The sequence below is a fragment of the Corvus kubaryi genome, unplaced genomic scaffold, assembly GCF_017639235.1.
Source record: "Corvus kubaryi isolate FWS band 111438036 unplaced genomic scaffold, C.kubaryi_AGA036_p1.0 37265, whole genome shotgun sequence".
Classification (NCBI taxonomy): Eukaryota; Metazoa; Chordata; class Aves; order Passeriformes; family Corvidae; genus Corvus; species Corvus kubaryi.
In genome coordinates, this window is record NW_024581080.1 from 1,554,813 (window position 1) to 1,569,877 (window position 15,065).

General features: G+C 53.3%; 1 protein-coding gene across 2 annotated transcripts; it reads left to right on the forward strand.

Annotated features, from left to right (window-relative positions):
• The first annotated feature begins 2,981 nt into the window (after positions 1-2,981).
• STC1 (stanniocalcin 1) lies at positions 2,982-14,655 on the forward strand. Of its 2 annotated transcripts, XM_042024791.1 has the most exons (5): positions 2,982-3,016; positions 3,834-3,910; positions 6,490-6,632; positions 7,641-7,852; positions 11,138-14,655. In XM_042024791.1, exons 1-5 carry the CDS (start codon positions 2,994-2,996, stop codon positions 11,406-11,408), a joined length of 726 nt encoding a protein of 241 aa, XP_041880725.1. In that variant the 5' UTR covers positions 2,982-2,993; the 3' UTR covers positions 11,409-14,655. The 2 variants fall into 2 exon arrangements, with proteins under 2 accessions (XP_041880725.1, XP_041880724.1); XM_042024790.1 differs by lacking the exon at positions 2,982-3,016 and having other exon boundaries at positions 3,703-3,910.
• The last annotated feature ends 410 nt before the right edge of the window (positions 14,656-15,065 follow it).

Consider the following 15,065-nt stretch of genomic DNA (forward strand, 5'->3'; position numbering starts at 1 on the left):
GGAGGGATCAGGGAATGTTGGTTCGCTGGGAAGGGAGGGATCAGGGAATGGTGGTTTTCTGGGAAGGGAGGGACCAGGGAATGGTGGTTCGCTGGGAAGGGAGGGATCAGGGAATGCTGGTTTTCTGGGAAGGGAGGGATCAGGGAATGGTGGTTCGCAGCCGGGCAGGACGTGCAGGGCCGGGCAGCGCAGCGCCGCTCGCTCCCGAGGTGCTGCAGTTGCTCACGTCCCTCCGGAGCGCAGGGAGCGGAGCGGTCCCGGCTGGGAAAAGGGGGATAAAGGTGGGAAGGGATCCAGTTACACAATGGGAGGGAAGCGGGGTCGCCCTCGCAGCGGGTCCCAGCCAGGAGCAGCTGAGCAGAACGCGGGGGGGTCTCTGACTTGGGTCCCCTTTTCTCTTTTTCCGCGTTTCTTTTCTCCTCCCCCTCGATTTTTTTTTTTTTTTTTTTTTTTTTTTGAGTGAGGTTGGATAAAAATCTTAACACCTTGGGAACAGAGGAGCAGCGACACAAAAGGCCGGGCTGTGCAATTTAATAGGGTCTGCTGCCTGGGAATGGGAAGGAGGGGATGATTCTCCCAGGGCTAACAGTGCCTTTCTTTTTTCTCTTTCTGCTGATCCCGCCAGGAAAAGAAACCCTCCAGCATTTCACCTGTAAGGGAAGCCACGGGGAAAATCTTCCAGCATGTTGTGCCAAGCTTTTAGGAACAAACAGGGAAACTTTTGATTTTGGGGTTTTTTGGAGGTTTTTTATGAGCTCCCAAGGCTGTAGAGCAGGAGGGGGAAGGTTTTTAGGGAAAACCTTATCCAATAATGGGAGTTCTTGCATCCCTAAACCTTCCAACAACAGTTTTAAGGGCATGGCCCTGGAATGGGCAAACCACTGCTTTTGGGGCAGTGATTCCACCTGGCTGTTCCTTTTTCCCTTTAAAACCTGGTACAGGATTGAAGCCAAGCTCCTCTGCCACCAGACTCCTCGGAAATCCCACAGCGAGGCCAGAATGGAAGTTTCCAGGGAATTTCGAGCCCTTGCTGCCTTCGATATGTAAAAGAAATAAAGCAAATGTGCTCTGGTGCTGCAGGACTCCGAGAAATTTGCTTGTACGAGTCCCCTGCCAAATCTGACAGCGGCTCAGAGCGGGTCCCTCACGCCTGAGATCATCCCCCCACTCTTCTAAAGCAAAATAATAAAAGTTCTGCCTCCACAGGGTCTTTTTGGACCCTCCATAGGGTTTTCCAGGTGTTTTGATATTTGTGTCCTGGTCCTACACCCCTCACGGGGTCACTGTGCCCGTGACCCCAAACTGAGCCTCACCAACCTCCTGCTTCTGCTGCCTGTGGTTAAAATACGCAGCAGGTACAAACACCAAATATGGCCCTGACGGAGCAAATCCCTGGAAAAATGGCCCGAGAAAGAACAGAAAACGTGCTGGAATAATTAACTTGGTGTTAATTCCTCCCTGCGCTTGGATTCTCAGCTGGATGTGGACATGCTCGGAGGGCCAGCACAACCTGCCTGGGTGTGCAGCCTCCTCAAAGCGCAGCTGGAAAAGCCGAAAAAGCCAAGTGGGAATGTTCACCTTGGGGGTGAAGGGGTGGAGGGATGGCGCTGGGAGTTTGCAATCCAATTGTGTGGAAAATGCAACGCTTCCCCTCCGGAGAGGACGGCGGTGCAGCCGTGATTCATCCCCCATTGAAGTCGCTGCCAGAGTTGCTTTTGATTTAATCAGGATCAAACCCTCTGGGATTATTCTTGCTTCCAAACTGGACCGGGGCTCTGAAGTGGAGAAACCACAACACTTTGCGGGGCTGCTGCTTCTTTTTCTTGATTTTTTTTTTTTCTTTATTTAATGAATTTGGCTCCGTGTCCCAAACCGGAGCCGAAACCCGAAACCCGAAACCCTCCTGTTTCAGGGCTTTTGGAGCGCTCTTGGAACATCTGGCACAGCTGTTCCTGTGACCCCAGGCAGGAGCACAGCCTCGCTCCTGTTCCCATTCCAAAGGGAGCCGACAGCACCGGGAACGGGGCAGCGCTGCCCAAACTGGGCTGGCAGCGCCTTCCTGGGAGAGATCAGAGACAGGGATGGGCAGGATCCAGAGTGGCCCCGTTTTCCCAGGGAAAAGAAGGCAGGAATGAGGAAAATCAGTGGGCACAGCTTCTGGAGCTCCGTGGGAAGAGCCTCCTCTGCTCCTCTTTAAATTCTTCCTTATCGCCTTTTAAATCCCGCTGCCACGAACCCGAACAAATGCCCCAAAGTGAGGGGTTTGCACCTCCACTTGAGTGGGATCTGTGGAGTCGTTCGCCAAATGGGAATTCTGTACCTGGGTGGATCCACGGATCCATCCAAGCTGCATTTCCTTGCCTGGCACCACCGAGCTGAGAGCCCTTCCCTTCCCAGAAAAGATCCTGGGGCTGGCAGAGGGAGCCCCAAACATGCTCAGGATCTGAAGTAGCTCAGCTCAGATCAGCCAGACCTGATCTCTAAATCCTCGGGTTTATTCCGAGCTGCAGGAACTTGTAACTTTTTCTCTGGAAATCTTTCTCCGCGCACCTTTCCCCATTTCCTTTCAGCTCGAAGGCTGAACAGCCCTGCTCTTCTTTCATCCCAGAAACACCCAGAGCTTGAAATTGTCTCTGGGATCCGGGACAATCAGTTCTCCGGCGTGTTAATCCTCGTTACGTGCCCATTAAAACCGAGATTAAATCAGGCATTAGGGTGCCTCCTCCCGTTATGAAATCTGAAAAACAGGATTGAGTTTGGAGCAGGGAGAGGGGGAATGAGGAAAACCACGAAACACCTAAAAACTGGGTTTGGGGACGCAGCAAAAGCGAGGCTGAGGTTTGAATTCCTGATTTTATGGAGGGAATCGTGCAGGTGAGGGGAGATAAGGAGGCAGCCGGCGAGGTTCGGGGCAGGGAGGGGATTTGCATGTGCCTACGTGAGGGGCAGGGATGAGTCCCGGGGCTCACACGTGCCGGGGCAGGAGGGAGGCGATGAACAGGGAACGCAGGGAAAGGTGAGCGCCGGGGCAGGAGCGAGAGGGATCCCTGCCAGCTCCATCCCGAGCCCCCCCTAGAGCCGCCCCTTCCCCCTCCCGAGCCGCCCTGACCCCGGGATCGCTCCCGGACGGATGGGGAGCAGCTTTTCCCAAAGGGCAGGTGATTTTCTTGTGGGGTGGGGGAGCTTCAGGACGGCGCTGTCGTTTCCTCGAGCTCCATCATCCATAGGAAGCCTCCCCCCCTCCCCTCCCTTTCCCACCGCTCCTCCAAGGATGAACTTTTCGCTCATTGTTGTTTGGCAGGTACTTTTTAATGGGCTGGAAAATATCCTTCCTGTGAAGTTGCAGTTTTGTGGGGCTTGAATGAGTCCAGTCCTCCCCTGGCTCTGCCCAGCGCCGCCGATTGGCTCCGCAGCCCGGGGGGGACCGATAAGGGCGGCTATAAAACCCTCGCTGCTCGCGGTCCCCCAGCGAGCAGGAGCCAGAGAGGCCACCCGGATCCTCCGCACATCCCTGCGCTCATCCCCGGGCTCGCCAGGATCCTCCCTCGCTCCCTCCCTCCCTCCCTCCCTCCCAGCGAGCGCGTATCCAGCTCCACATCTTCGCTCAAGCCGGAGTGGAAGAGGAGAGGCGCACACATCCCAAAAGACGAACCAGGAGAACAAGCGAAAGAAAAAAGGAAAATCGGGGGAAAAAAAAAAAAAGAGGGGGGGGGAAAACCCAAGCCACCCAAAAAAAGAAAAAAAAAATCCAAACCCAACCCAACCCCACACTTAGCGGAAACTTGTCAGAGAATGCTCCTAAAGTCTGGTTTTCTCCTGCTGCTGCTGATCAGTGCATCCGCATCCTACGAAGCTGAGCAGAATGACTCTGTGAGCCCCAGGAAAGCGCGGGTGGCAGCCCAGAACTCAGGTAACGCCAGCGAGGAGGGCTCGGAGCCGGAGCCCCGATGCCTTAAACTGTCTCCGATTTCTCTGCTGCTGATTTTTCTTCTTCTTTTTCATTTTTTTTTTTTCCTTGTTTTTTCCCTTATAAACTTACCGGCTGGCAGCACAAATGTTCCTTTCAGGGCTGGCAGGAGCTGCTGGTGCAGAGCTGGAGCAGGAATCTCCTGTAGGAGCTGGGGCAGGGAAGCGCTGTGGGGATGCAGTCCCGGCTCTCCCCTCCTCCCCCAGCTCCTCGATGAGTTCCGGGCACTTTTAATCATTTTTATTTCCCTGCTTGCATGCCTCCCTCTCCCTCCCCCGATCGCAGCGCTACTTTGGTGTTAAATCCCTTGCTTTTTAGGAAGTTGATAAAATGCGCGGCGCTGGGACTGAGCCATTGTTCTGTGAACATCTGTCTGCTCCGAGAGGGGCAGCCAGAGCCGCCACTTGGAAGAATGCAGTAACCTAGAAACTGTCCCCTACTCGCTGCGATTGTCACAAACCGATCGCTGTCGGTCAGCTGGGACAGAAAAATACATTTGTGACATTTAACAAACTCGCTTCCACAGCGGAGAGAAAAAAAAAAAAAAAAGCTGGCGGGTCAGCGCTGGATGTCGCGACTTTGCCGCTGAGATAACTTGGAGACATTGTCTGGAACAATGGGAATTAAAAACCTGCCTTAAAGCGCGCTGCAAAGAGAGGAAGGCTCTGCTTTGGAGCTCATTAACAGCTGCCTTATTTTAGATCCGCAAGGCTCTGCAGCGCTGGAGCGGGGTGTTCGCTCGCTTTGCTTTTGTATTGGGTTGCTATAGAAACGTGGGGTCTCCCTCTCGCACCGTGCCTAAAACAATAAAAGCTCCGCGCACGCTGAGCCTGCTGCGAGCGAAGTTCTAATTTGAACCTGTGGAAAGCTAATTACGGGGCTGGCTCGTGCTGCGGGGAGGTTGCGAAGCGGGGAGGGGATGAATTACCAAATATTCCTCCCTTCAGGCACGTCAGCAAGAGCGCGGAACGACGAGGGGTTAACTGGGTGATTTTTAAAAAAAATGTTTTTTTAATATTATTTCTCCTTTTTTTCGGGAAAAATCCCGGTTGTATTATCTTGAAGGTACAGCTCGGCTCTGGGTAAGGTGGGCTCTCTCCCAGTAAAGCCTGGCTTTTGCCACAGCTCGGGGCTGGAGGGGGGACCCCGGGTTTGCATTTCTTCCCCGAGAATGTCTGGTAACATGAGCTGCACAAGCAATGAACGTGCCTTGCCCAGGCACGGGAGGGGACAGATGTTCGGCTCAGCCTGAAAGGTTAATCCCGGCTAATTTCAGGGCAATCATGTGGCAATTCTGCTGATTCATTGTTAAAATGCTCTGGATCCGCTCGGAGAAAGCCGGGATGACATGGATACCCCTCGTGCTCAGACCAACCGCTGCCTCCGGGCTTTTCATTACCCCCGGCAGCTCCATTACCTGAACTTTCTCTGCCCAAATCTTCCGAATCTACAGCAAAAATGACCTTTTCTGGCTACTCCGGGGGCAGTTTTAGCGCCAAGCTGCTGAATCGAGACCTTTGGAGTACTGAGAATTGACTCCCAAGCTAAAATCTCATTTGCAGGTAATTCAGGCTTTTTAGAAAGGCACAAATACCTCAAAAGAAATGCAATTTCCTGCAACTTGTTGGCATTTGCCATCACTTCAATCTCATTTTCGGAATGGTTTTGTGAGCCAGGTGCTGCCAGGCTGCTCCTGTTGGACAAAGACCTCAGCACCCAGAGCTTTCCATGGGCCCATCCTCATCCCTCCTCCTCCTTTAGAGGGAGTTGGGATAAAGATGTAGATGCCTGCAGTCCGAACTGGGTTGGGATGGACATTTGGGTCTCCATCTGAGCAAGGACTCTCAGGTGTTGCCTCTTTTCGCCCATGAGTGACCCTTGTGGGGTTTGGTAGTGGGAGTTTCTGTTCCTTGGGGTGCTGGTTGTGTCTTCAGTTCAGAGAATCCCGGAGTTGTAGAATCCTGGGATTGTGGAATTATAGAATCCTGGAATGGTTTGGGCTGGAAGGGACTTTAAAGCTCATCCCATCCCACCCCTGCCGTGGGCAGGGACACCTCCCACTGTCCCAGGCTGCTCCAACCTGGCCTTGGACACTTCCAGGGATGAGGAATCCCCAGCCTCTCTGGGCACCCTGTGCCAGGGCCTCACTGCCCTCCAAGTAAAGAATTTCTCCCTGATATCGAACCTAAATCTCTCCTTTTTTAGCCTAAAACCATTCCCAGTTATTCTATCACTGTGTGTAGAAAAAGTCGCTCTCCCACTTTTTTACAATCCGCTTTTAGGCCCTGCAAGGGGCTCTGAGCTCTCCCTGGAGCCTTCTCTTCTCCAGGTGAACACCCCCAGCTCTCCCAGCCCGGCTCCATGGCAGATTTTGGAACATCTTCCCTTGGGCAGCGCCTTTGCCCTCTCTGCCTCACCCTCCTCCAGCTCGTCTGAGCCCAGCCTGCCTTTCCCAGAAAGATTTGGCTGCGGGCTGGGATCCGTATCCATGTGCTGACATTCCCGTGCCTCTCTCCCCGCAGCCGAGGTGGTTCGGTGCCTCAACAGCGCGCTCCAGGTGGGCTGCGGCGCCTTCGCCTGCCTGGAGAACTCTACGTGCGACACGGACGGGATGTACGACATCTGCAAGTCCTTCCTCTACAGCGCTGCTAAATTCGACACTCAGGTACAGCCCGGGCACAAAGGGGACGGGAATAAAACCCGGCCCAGAATAAAACCCGGCCGAGAATAAAACCCGGCCAGAATCAAACCCGGCCAGGAATGAAACCCGGCCGAGAATAAATCGGAGCCGTCTTTTCATGCCCCCGCCGAGCCCTGCGGGTTCTAAAGCACGTGCTAAGCGCTCCGCTCAATGCCTGCCTTAATTTAAGCTCTGCTTTGGGCAGGATTAACCCTTCCCTCCCTGCAGCCCTTCCTGCTGCTCAGCTGCTCCGCTCAGCCCCCATTTTTGGCTCCAAACGCATCCTCCAGGGCTCTTTTTCCACCCGCTCCCTGCTCCGTGTGAGGACTTGGCAAGGAGGGTTCTGTGGGGCGGAGAGCGAGGTTTCCTCTCCAGGAGGAAATAGAAACGTTGTCCTGACAAAATAAATCTCCTGCCTGTGTGACCTGGCACAGGGCTGGGCTGGGAGCTGGAAGCGTTTGGGTCCGGGAACACGCGGCCAGATCGGCCTCTCCGGGGCTGCGGGGAGAATAAACGGGATCATACTGGAGGGCTGTGCCCTGCCAGAGCCCTTTTCCTCTGTGCCTTCCTCCCAAAATTCGCACAGCTCCTTGTTCCCTGTGCTCCCGAACCCAAGGAGAAATTTAAAAGCTCATAAAGGCTCTCGAGGTCGGAAGCAGATGTGTTAAAGCGCTGGCATTAAATTGATGTTAAATCGATCGGTGGGGCAGAACTGGCCCATCCCTGGTCCTGGCATTCCCGGGTCGAAGATTCCCACTGCCTAAATCTTTTGGGAATAGGAGCTCGGTGCATCCCAACTGCTCTGGGAGAGAGCTCTGCAGTAATTGGGAAATTCAAGTCCCATTTCCTGCCGTGCTGGGAAGGGACTCCCTGTAATTACAGGAGAGTAATTAACACAGCCAGACCTGGTGGAGTATCCATAACTGAATTCCCCTGCTGTTGGATTCCCTGGAATTCCGGTGCAGTTTGAGGTGTTTTTCCTTCCGTTTGCAGGGAAAAGCTTTTGTGAAGGAAAGCCTGAAGTGCATCGCCAACGGGGTGACGTCCAAGGTGTTCCTGGCCATCCGCAGGTGCTCCACGTTCCAGAGGATGATCTCCGAGGTGCAGGAGGAGTGCTACAGCAAGCTGGACATGTGCGGCATCGCCAAACGCAACCCCGAGGCCATCACCGAGGTGGTGCAGCTCCCAAACCAGTTCTCGAACCGGTACGTGGGGCTTTCCTTGGAATATCGGGAATGAGAGTCGCAGAGGCAGGAAGGAGAGGGGCTGAGGTCCTAAAACAGCTTTGCCCAGTAAAGCTCTCTGCCTCTTCAAACCCTGCTCAGTTTAGCATCATTTTCCCTTCTCTTTTGGGGAAATACATCAATTTCTCTTTTGGGGAAATACATTTAAAAGCATCTCCAGAGGAGGGTCATGAAATGAACCACACATCCCTTACTCCAAAGCCTGGAGTTTGTTTAAATGTTAATTTTTGTGGTCTGAGTGCAGTACGATGGTCAATGATCCCAAATCAGGTTGATTAATTCAGCATCTCTGGCACATTGAGCACTTCAGAGCCGCTCAGAGAACCATGGAATCATGGAATGGGTTGGGTCGGAAGGGACCTTAAACCCCATCTCATCCCACCCCTGCCAAGGACAGGGACACCTCCCACTGTCCCAGCTTGCTCAGAGCTCTGTCCAGCCTGGCCTTCTCCATCCGTTACCACCTCATTCCCACACCACAGCCATGCCCTTCCTGGCATTTATGTGGCACCTGGAAAATGAGTCCTTGTCCTCCAAGTCACCAAACTGCTACAAAAACCCAGGAAGAGCCAAAGGAACCAGCAAAGCCGACCCTGTATAACCCCGCTGTGCCACCATCCTGTGTTTCTCATTTCTGGGGCTCTCCCTGGTCTGGTTTGGGGCTGTCTCCTGTTCCTCCTGCCTGCAGGGACAGGGATGTCACGCTGCTGCCTGGCACCTTGCTCTGAGCAGGGACTGCCCTGTCCCCGTCCTCCAAGGACAAGGGGACACGGAGGCTTCAGGAGCTGCCGCAGTCTGCGCAGTCACGCTGCAAGGGCAGGGATTTCTTCCTCCAAATCCTGGAACAATCAGTGCTGAGTCTTGTGATTGGGATAAAAGGGACCTTTTGGAGCAGTTGGAGTAAATAAGCTCCAGGACTGGAGTGCAAACAGAGCTGGCTGCTCTGGGACTGGGGTTGGCTGTGGCCAAAGCCTCGGCTCCTCTGGGATGGCTTTGACTGGATCCAGAAGCATCCCAGACGTCCAGACCTGTCCCAGGACAGGTGTGCGGGTGCTAAATATATTTTATGTTGTATCAACCAGCAGAAATTTATTCCAAGAATCCCAGAATATCCAGAGCTGAAAGGGACCCACAAGGATCATGGAAATCCATTTCCTGTTGCAGAAAACTCTGCTGTAGACGGAGAAATTTTTTCTTGTCTATCCAGCAAATGGCACCTGTGGGAAGGCAAAATTATACTGGGGGGAGGTAAAAATGAAACCTGTGTGTCTTTTGCCTCTTCCCCCAAGGAAATTGGGAAGAGGATTGGGAGAGGAGCAGGCAGCTCTGTGACATTCCCGGGTTGAACTGATGGATTGTGGAGTGAAACAGCCTCGGAGGGGGACATGGGGACGCCCGGGCAGTGCTGGGGATGCTCCTCTGAGAGGACCAAGCCCTGGAGCTCTGTCCCAAGGCGGGGGAACTCCTCCCCCGGCCCGAGGCAGAGGATATTGTGACACGGTGAGGAACAAAGGCAGCAGGATTTCCCAGCTCCAAGCTGAGAGCTCCTGAAGCATCCTGCTTTCCCAGCTCCCAGTTTACAGAGGGTTCCCGAAGCATCCTGCTTTCCCAGATCCTGGTTTACAGAGGGCTCCTGAAGCATCCTGCTTTCCCAGCTCCCAGTTTACACTGAGGGCTCCCAAAGCATCCTGCTTTCCCAGCTCCCAGTTTACAGTGGGCTCCTGAAGCATCCTGCTTTCCCAGCCCCTGGCCCAGCAGAGCTTCGGGATCAGAATGTGTCACTTGGCCTGGGCCTGAGGGGAAGTAGTTAAAGGTCATTGCATCTTCCTGTGATTTAATCTCGGGGCTGGAGCAGCAGGGGAGGAAAAGCTCTGGTCACAGCCCAGCTCCCGGCGGGCTCTGGGAAAGTGTCCGAGTGCAGCTCCAGCCTGGAAACCGCGGGGCTGGATGGGCTCTGTGTCTGGCCCTGGTTTAAGCTGGGTGTGTGGCTGGCTCAGCTTTGCTCATCAGCCCTTCAGACCTCGCTCCCAGCCCTGCTGAGCCGGGCTCACAGCGAGCCAGAGCCTGGTCCTTTTGTGCAGCTCAGACTTTGACCTCACCTGACCTCCCCTGGCTGCTCCAAAGGGCAGAGCTGAGAGTTGGGAAAGGACTTTGAATGGGAACTCTCATTTCCCTCTTCCTTCCCCTCCTCCACCTGCAGGTTATTCTCCTCTCTGCTCCTGTGGAAAAATGTCACCGTGACCTTAAAGTGCTTAAAATAAGTTCCCCGACGTCCTTTCAGGCAGAAATCCCAGCAAACGTGGGACTGCCACTCTTTTTCCCAACTTTCTCTCCCTGGGAAGATGTTCCCTGGGGCAGTGAGGTGCCGGGTGCTCTCCCAGCCATGCTGCTGGGGCTGTGCTGGGCCCCGGGAAGGAGCTTTCCTTGGAGGAATCCTCAGCAGGGCTGGGAATGCAGAGCAGCACCATTTCCTGGCTGCTCCTGGAACAAGGAATTTGTGCCCAGGGCTGCTGGAAGGGGAAGGTGCAGCTGGAGAGGGGCAGGGGAAGCCTCGCTTGGGATTTCATGCGTGGTGGGCTTGGAAGTGATAATGGATTGTGTGTCCTAAAGATGTGTCCCAGGGGAATCTGTGGATCTGCCAGGCTGGGACTGAGCTGCTTCTCCCTCTTCTGGTGCTTGTAAGGGCTGTGCAGGGAAAGGAGGGAGAGGGAAAAGGGGGAGTGGTGCCACAGGGATGGATCTGACACAGTTCTGCTCAGAGCAGAGGCCAAGCCAGGCTGGGATCCCGGCAGGGATCTGTCAGGAACACCAATTATTTCCCTTCCCAAAGCTCCAGGAACTCTGGTGTTTAGCAGAGTCAAACACACCCTTATCCCATTTCTGCATCTCTCAGCTCCTCGTTTTTCCCTTCCGGATCCACCAGGATCACTCCAAACCCACTGTGCCCACTCCCTCACCTCCCACAGCTGCGGCAGCTGCTCATTTAGGGCAATTCAACCTGAATTTTGGCGATGGTTTTCCTTCCCTGTACCAGGGGCACAGCACTGCCACGCCCAAGGTGCTTGGATGCAGTGACAGCAAGGTTGGGCTTGGTCTTGGAGGCTTTTCCCAACCCTAAAAATTCCGTGACAACACCGCCAGAAATCAACTCCAAACCTGCCCTGGATGAGTTAAGAATCCTGATTCTCGCGGCTCTGTCACCTGGCTCGGTGACACTGTGGGGCTAACGGGGTCCCTCTGCCGCAGGTATTACAACAAACTGGTGAGGAGCCTGCTGGAGTGCGACGACGAGACCGTGAGCACCATCAAGGACAGCCTGATGGAGAAGATCGGGCCCAACATGGCCAGCCTGTTCCACCTGCTGCAGAGCGACCACTGCGGCCAGGGCCACCCCCGCGCCGACCTCCTGCGCAGGAGGATCTCGGAGCCGCAGAAGCTGAAGCTGCTCCTCAGGAACCTGCGAGGTGAGGGCTCCGCGCCGGCCCACGCCAAGCGCGGCTCCGCCGAGCGCGCCTGACAGGGGTGGGGGAGGCCGAGCACGACCAAAGCTGAGGGCTCTGCTCTAGGAGAGTGCTGCACCCAAAGCCAGTGGACTGTCGGTATTTTCACCCCCGGGAGCTGGGTTTAGTTCCTTCGGGCTCGTTTAGTTCGTTCGTCTTTTCCGTTCCTCTCGAACAAAACTTCTGCATGGGTCTGTGTTCGGTGTCGCGGCTTTCCCGCCAGCCAAACGGCTTCGTCTCTGCTCTTCCCCACAAAAAATCAGTCATCCCAAAAAGTCGTCGTCTTAAGTATCTCCCTGCATTGGTTGGGCCTTCAGACACCAAACTCTGAAGTTTGGGAGGCCAAGGTTTGTCCCAAACTGTTGTGCTGACACCACCCAGGCCTGGAGATCCGGCACCGAGGGGAGGAGCTGCTCCTCTCCTGCGGGTGACGAGAGATGCACTAAAAACTCTCGCACATCCTAAAATTATCCGTGGAACTCATGTCATGAATCTGTGCTGGCCATGGACGAACATGAATGTCACCTTCCTGGTCCTGTAGTGTCACCCTTAGTCCCGATCCTTCCAGCAGAGCTCTGTGAACACGTTTAAACCGAGATTTACCAAACTCGCTGGATGGTTTTAGTCGCCAGGACCTGGCACCACGGCGCAAAATGAGTTCAAACCACCCCACAAACCCCAAAAGCAGGAGAGGGACGTGTTCCACCATTGCAAGAGGTGCCAGGCTGTGGCTGGAGCTGGTCAGGAGGTCCCATAATCGTGCGTTGTATTTCAAAGCTCACATCTCTGTACTGTATTTAACTGCCTAAAGCTTTAAACGAAGCCTAACAGAAACAAAGCCTGTCTTAAGATTAGAGTATTAAAGGCCTTGCTCTAACTGTGGTATAAATAGTGCTGAAATCTGTCTGTACTGTACATAAACTCCACCAGAGTCTGCTTCACAGGAGCAGAACAGAATAACTTTATTGCCTAAACTCAGTTTTGTAAGCCAGCTCTTTCCTGATTCGTTTTGTTTTTCCTGGGAGCAGCATCTCTGTCGTAGTCCAGAGTTCACGTCCTACTCCGTGGCCTTTTTAGAAAAGAAGAGGGGAAAGGTTTCGGTCAGGAATTTCAGGGCCAGGAACAGCCGTTCAGAGCTAAAATTGAGGACAATTCCATAAAAAACCCAAGTTCAGGCTGGTCAGTCCTGTCTCCGCAGGGCTGCCGGGAGATGCACTTAGACCCATGCTGGGAATTTCAGGAATTATCAAGACACTTTGGGAATCTCACAGGGCAAAGCTCCCGTTCGGATTTCTGGGGAAAGGCAGGGAAAATCCTTCCATTCTCTCAAGCTCCAGCAGGAAAGCTGAGGACATGGAATGAGCACTCTGGGAGCTGCCTTTCCTCCATCCTCCTCCTCCTCAGCGGGCTCTGGGAAGAGGAGCAGAGCTGGGAGACCCCAAACCCGCTCCCCCCCATAGCCAGGCTGTGGTGAGCCAAAAATTCCCCTTTGTGGTGTGGGATCCGCCAGGCCAATCCCAAATCCATCCCCTGGAGTCTCTGCAGGGTGGGTGACTCTTCCTTGGCTCGTTGGAGAGCTGATAAAGGAGGGATCTCCTTTTCTTTCGGAGACCTGAAGCAATAGAACTTCATTTTCTCGTGTTGTTTGGAAAACCACAAAGCCTTTAAACCAGAACCTGCTGCTAAAATATCGAAACCAGATGCCGTGGCAGCGTTTCAGAGGTTGCTGTCTTCACGAAACACAGCCCAAAAGTGCTGGCAGAGAATTGGAAGCAGCAAAAAAATGTTGCTGACATTGGTGGAGGGTCAGAATTCTGATTTTTTTTTGGGATACTCCGAACGGAGCCATCCAAGGCAAGGAAGATGCGAAGTTGCTCCTTCCTAAATCAGGCAGGGATTGAGAGGCCGACACAAAGAAGTTCTGAGAGGTGAAAGCCAAAAGCTCCTGGAATATCCCGACCCTGAATTTGGGGTTATATTTAGGAATTGATCCCAGGGGCGCATCCCTAACTTCCCACCCCACAGCTGTTGGGAGCCAGGGAATTCCGCTGGGCTTTGTGCATCCAGTCCTTGCTCCTGTTTGGGAATTGGTCACAGAAACTCCTTCCCTGGCTTGGGGCAGTGGCCAGACCCCACCTGGGAGGCTCTGCCGGTGCTCCAGAGCTCCCACTGGGAATTCCCAAATCTTCCAGGAGCTCTCCCAGGACACCTGGCAGCCCCCGCCTTCCCTGGGGATGGATATTCCTCATGGAAAGCAGCTTCTCCACCCACCCGTTTCTCTGGAACCCCAAAGAAGTTGCCTAAAGCAGATTTGGGGCCGGGGAGAAGCCTTGGACCTCCCAATCCCATCTTTTTTTGGGGTGCCATCCTTAAATTTCCCTTTCCAGTAGTGATTTAAACTTTTTCTCCTGAATATGGGTGGGAAGAGGAGTGGGAAAATGATTCCCCCTGGTGGGATTTGCTGTGGTGCCACAGGGAATTCCCAGGGAATCCAACCAAGGCTCTGCCGTGCCCCAAAGAGCCACAATTCCCAATTTTTGAGCTGCTTTGAGGCCACTTTTGTCCCTGTGAAGGAGTAGGAAGGAATTTGGGAACACTCCTCCCTCCCCTCACCTGAGCTGGGCACTGCCTGCCCGGGAGAGGGGATTTGGAGGCAGGAGAGGCTCTTCCCATCCCTGGGGAAGGATGGAACGGTTTGGATTGAGGTGTGAGAGATCCCTTGGGATGGGGAAGGATCCCCACGACCAAGTCCAGCAATTTCACCTCGGAGTTCATCTCCGATGCTTGATTTTTTTAGTCTCACGTGGGGATTTTCTCTCGGGGGCGGGGAGGGGCTTCTCTGGGACGGTTTGCATGAATCTCGTCGCGATTTGTTTGCACTTTAGATGTTGTCGTGCCATTCTAAATCTGCGTTATTTGTATTTATAATTTAAAGAGACCTAGAAAAGGGAAAAGGGAGAGAGTTTGGGTTGGTTTGGCTTTTTTTTTTTTTGGAGGGGGGTGGGTTTTGGGTTGTTTATTTTTTTTTTCTTGCTGAGTACTGGAATAAGCAGTGAGCATATCTGGTATATGTCCTTATTTATTGTTTAAATGACATTTGTAAAGCTCCGTGCGTTCGTTAAAGGTTATTTGAGACATATCATAACCAGGAGAGAGAGAGGCAAGTTATTTTCTTTGCTTATTTTTATAATTAAAGATGCACAACCTAATGAAGCCTACGTTGGATTTTCTTCTGCCATGAAATAAAATGTCCAATTTAAGGGGTTTTGGTGTCCGAGTCTTTATTGGGCTGGTGGTTGTGGCGCCAGCAGGATAAAAATGTTGGATTTTCCTTGGATTATTTTCCTTGGATTGAGAATCAGAGCTCTCCCATCTCCTCTGGCTGTTTAATAAATCCTTTGGCACTGGCCTGGCCCAGTAATTGCATTTCATTCCCCCTGCTAATTAAGGCAGAACCACTTTTTAATGAACACAGCTGCAACGCCACTGCAGGGAAATAAAACCCCTGGATCCGTGATTTCCATGTGCATTCCCTTCCATCAGGAAAGCTCGGATTTCCAGTGGAAGAGCAAAATAAAGTTTCATAATCAGCAGAGGAAAAGCGGGAGATTAATGCCGATTTCGTGCTCCAAAAGTTTAAAAAATCATTTTCCCCATCACGTGAGGGTGTAAGA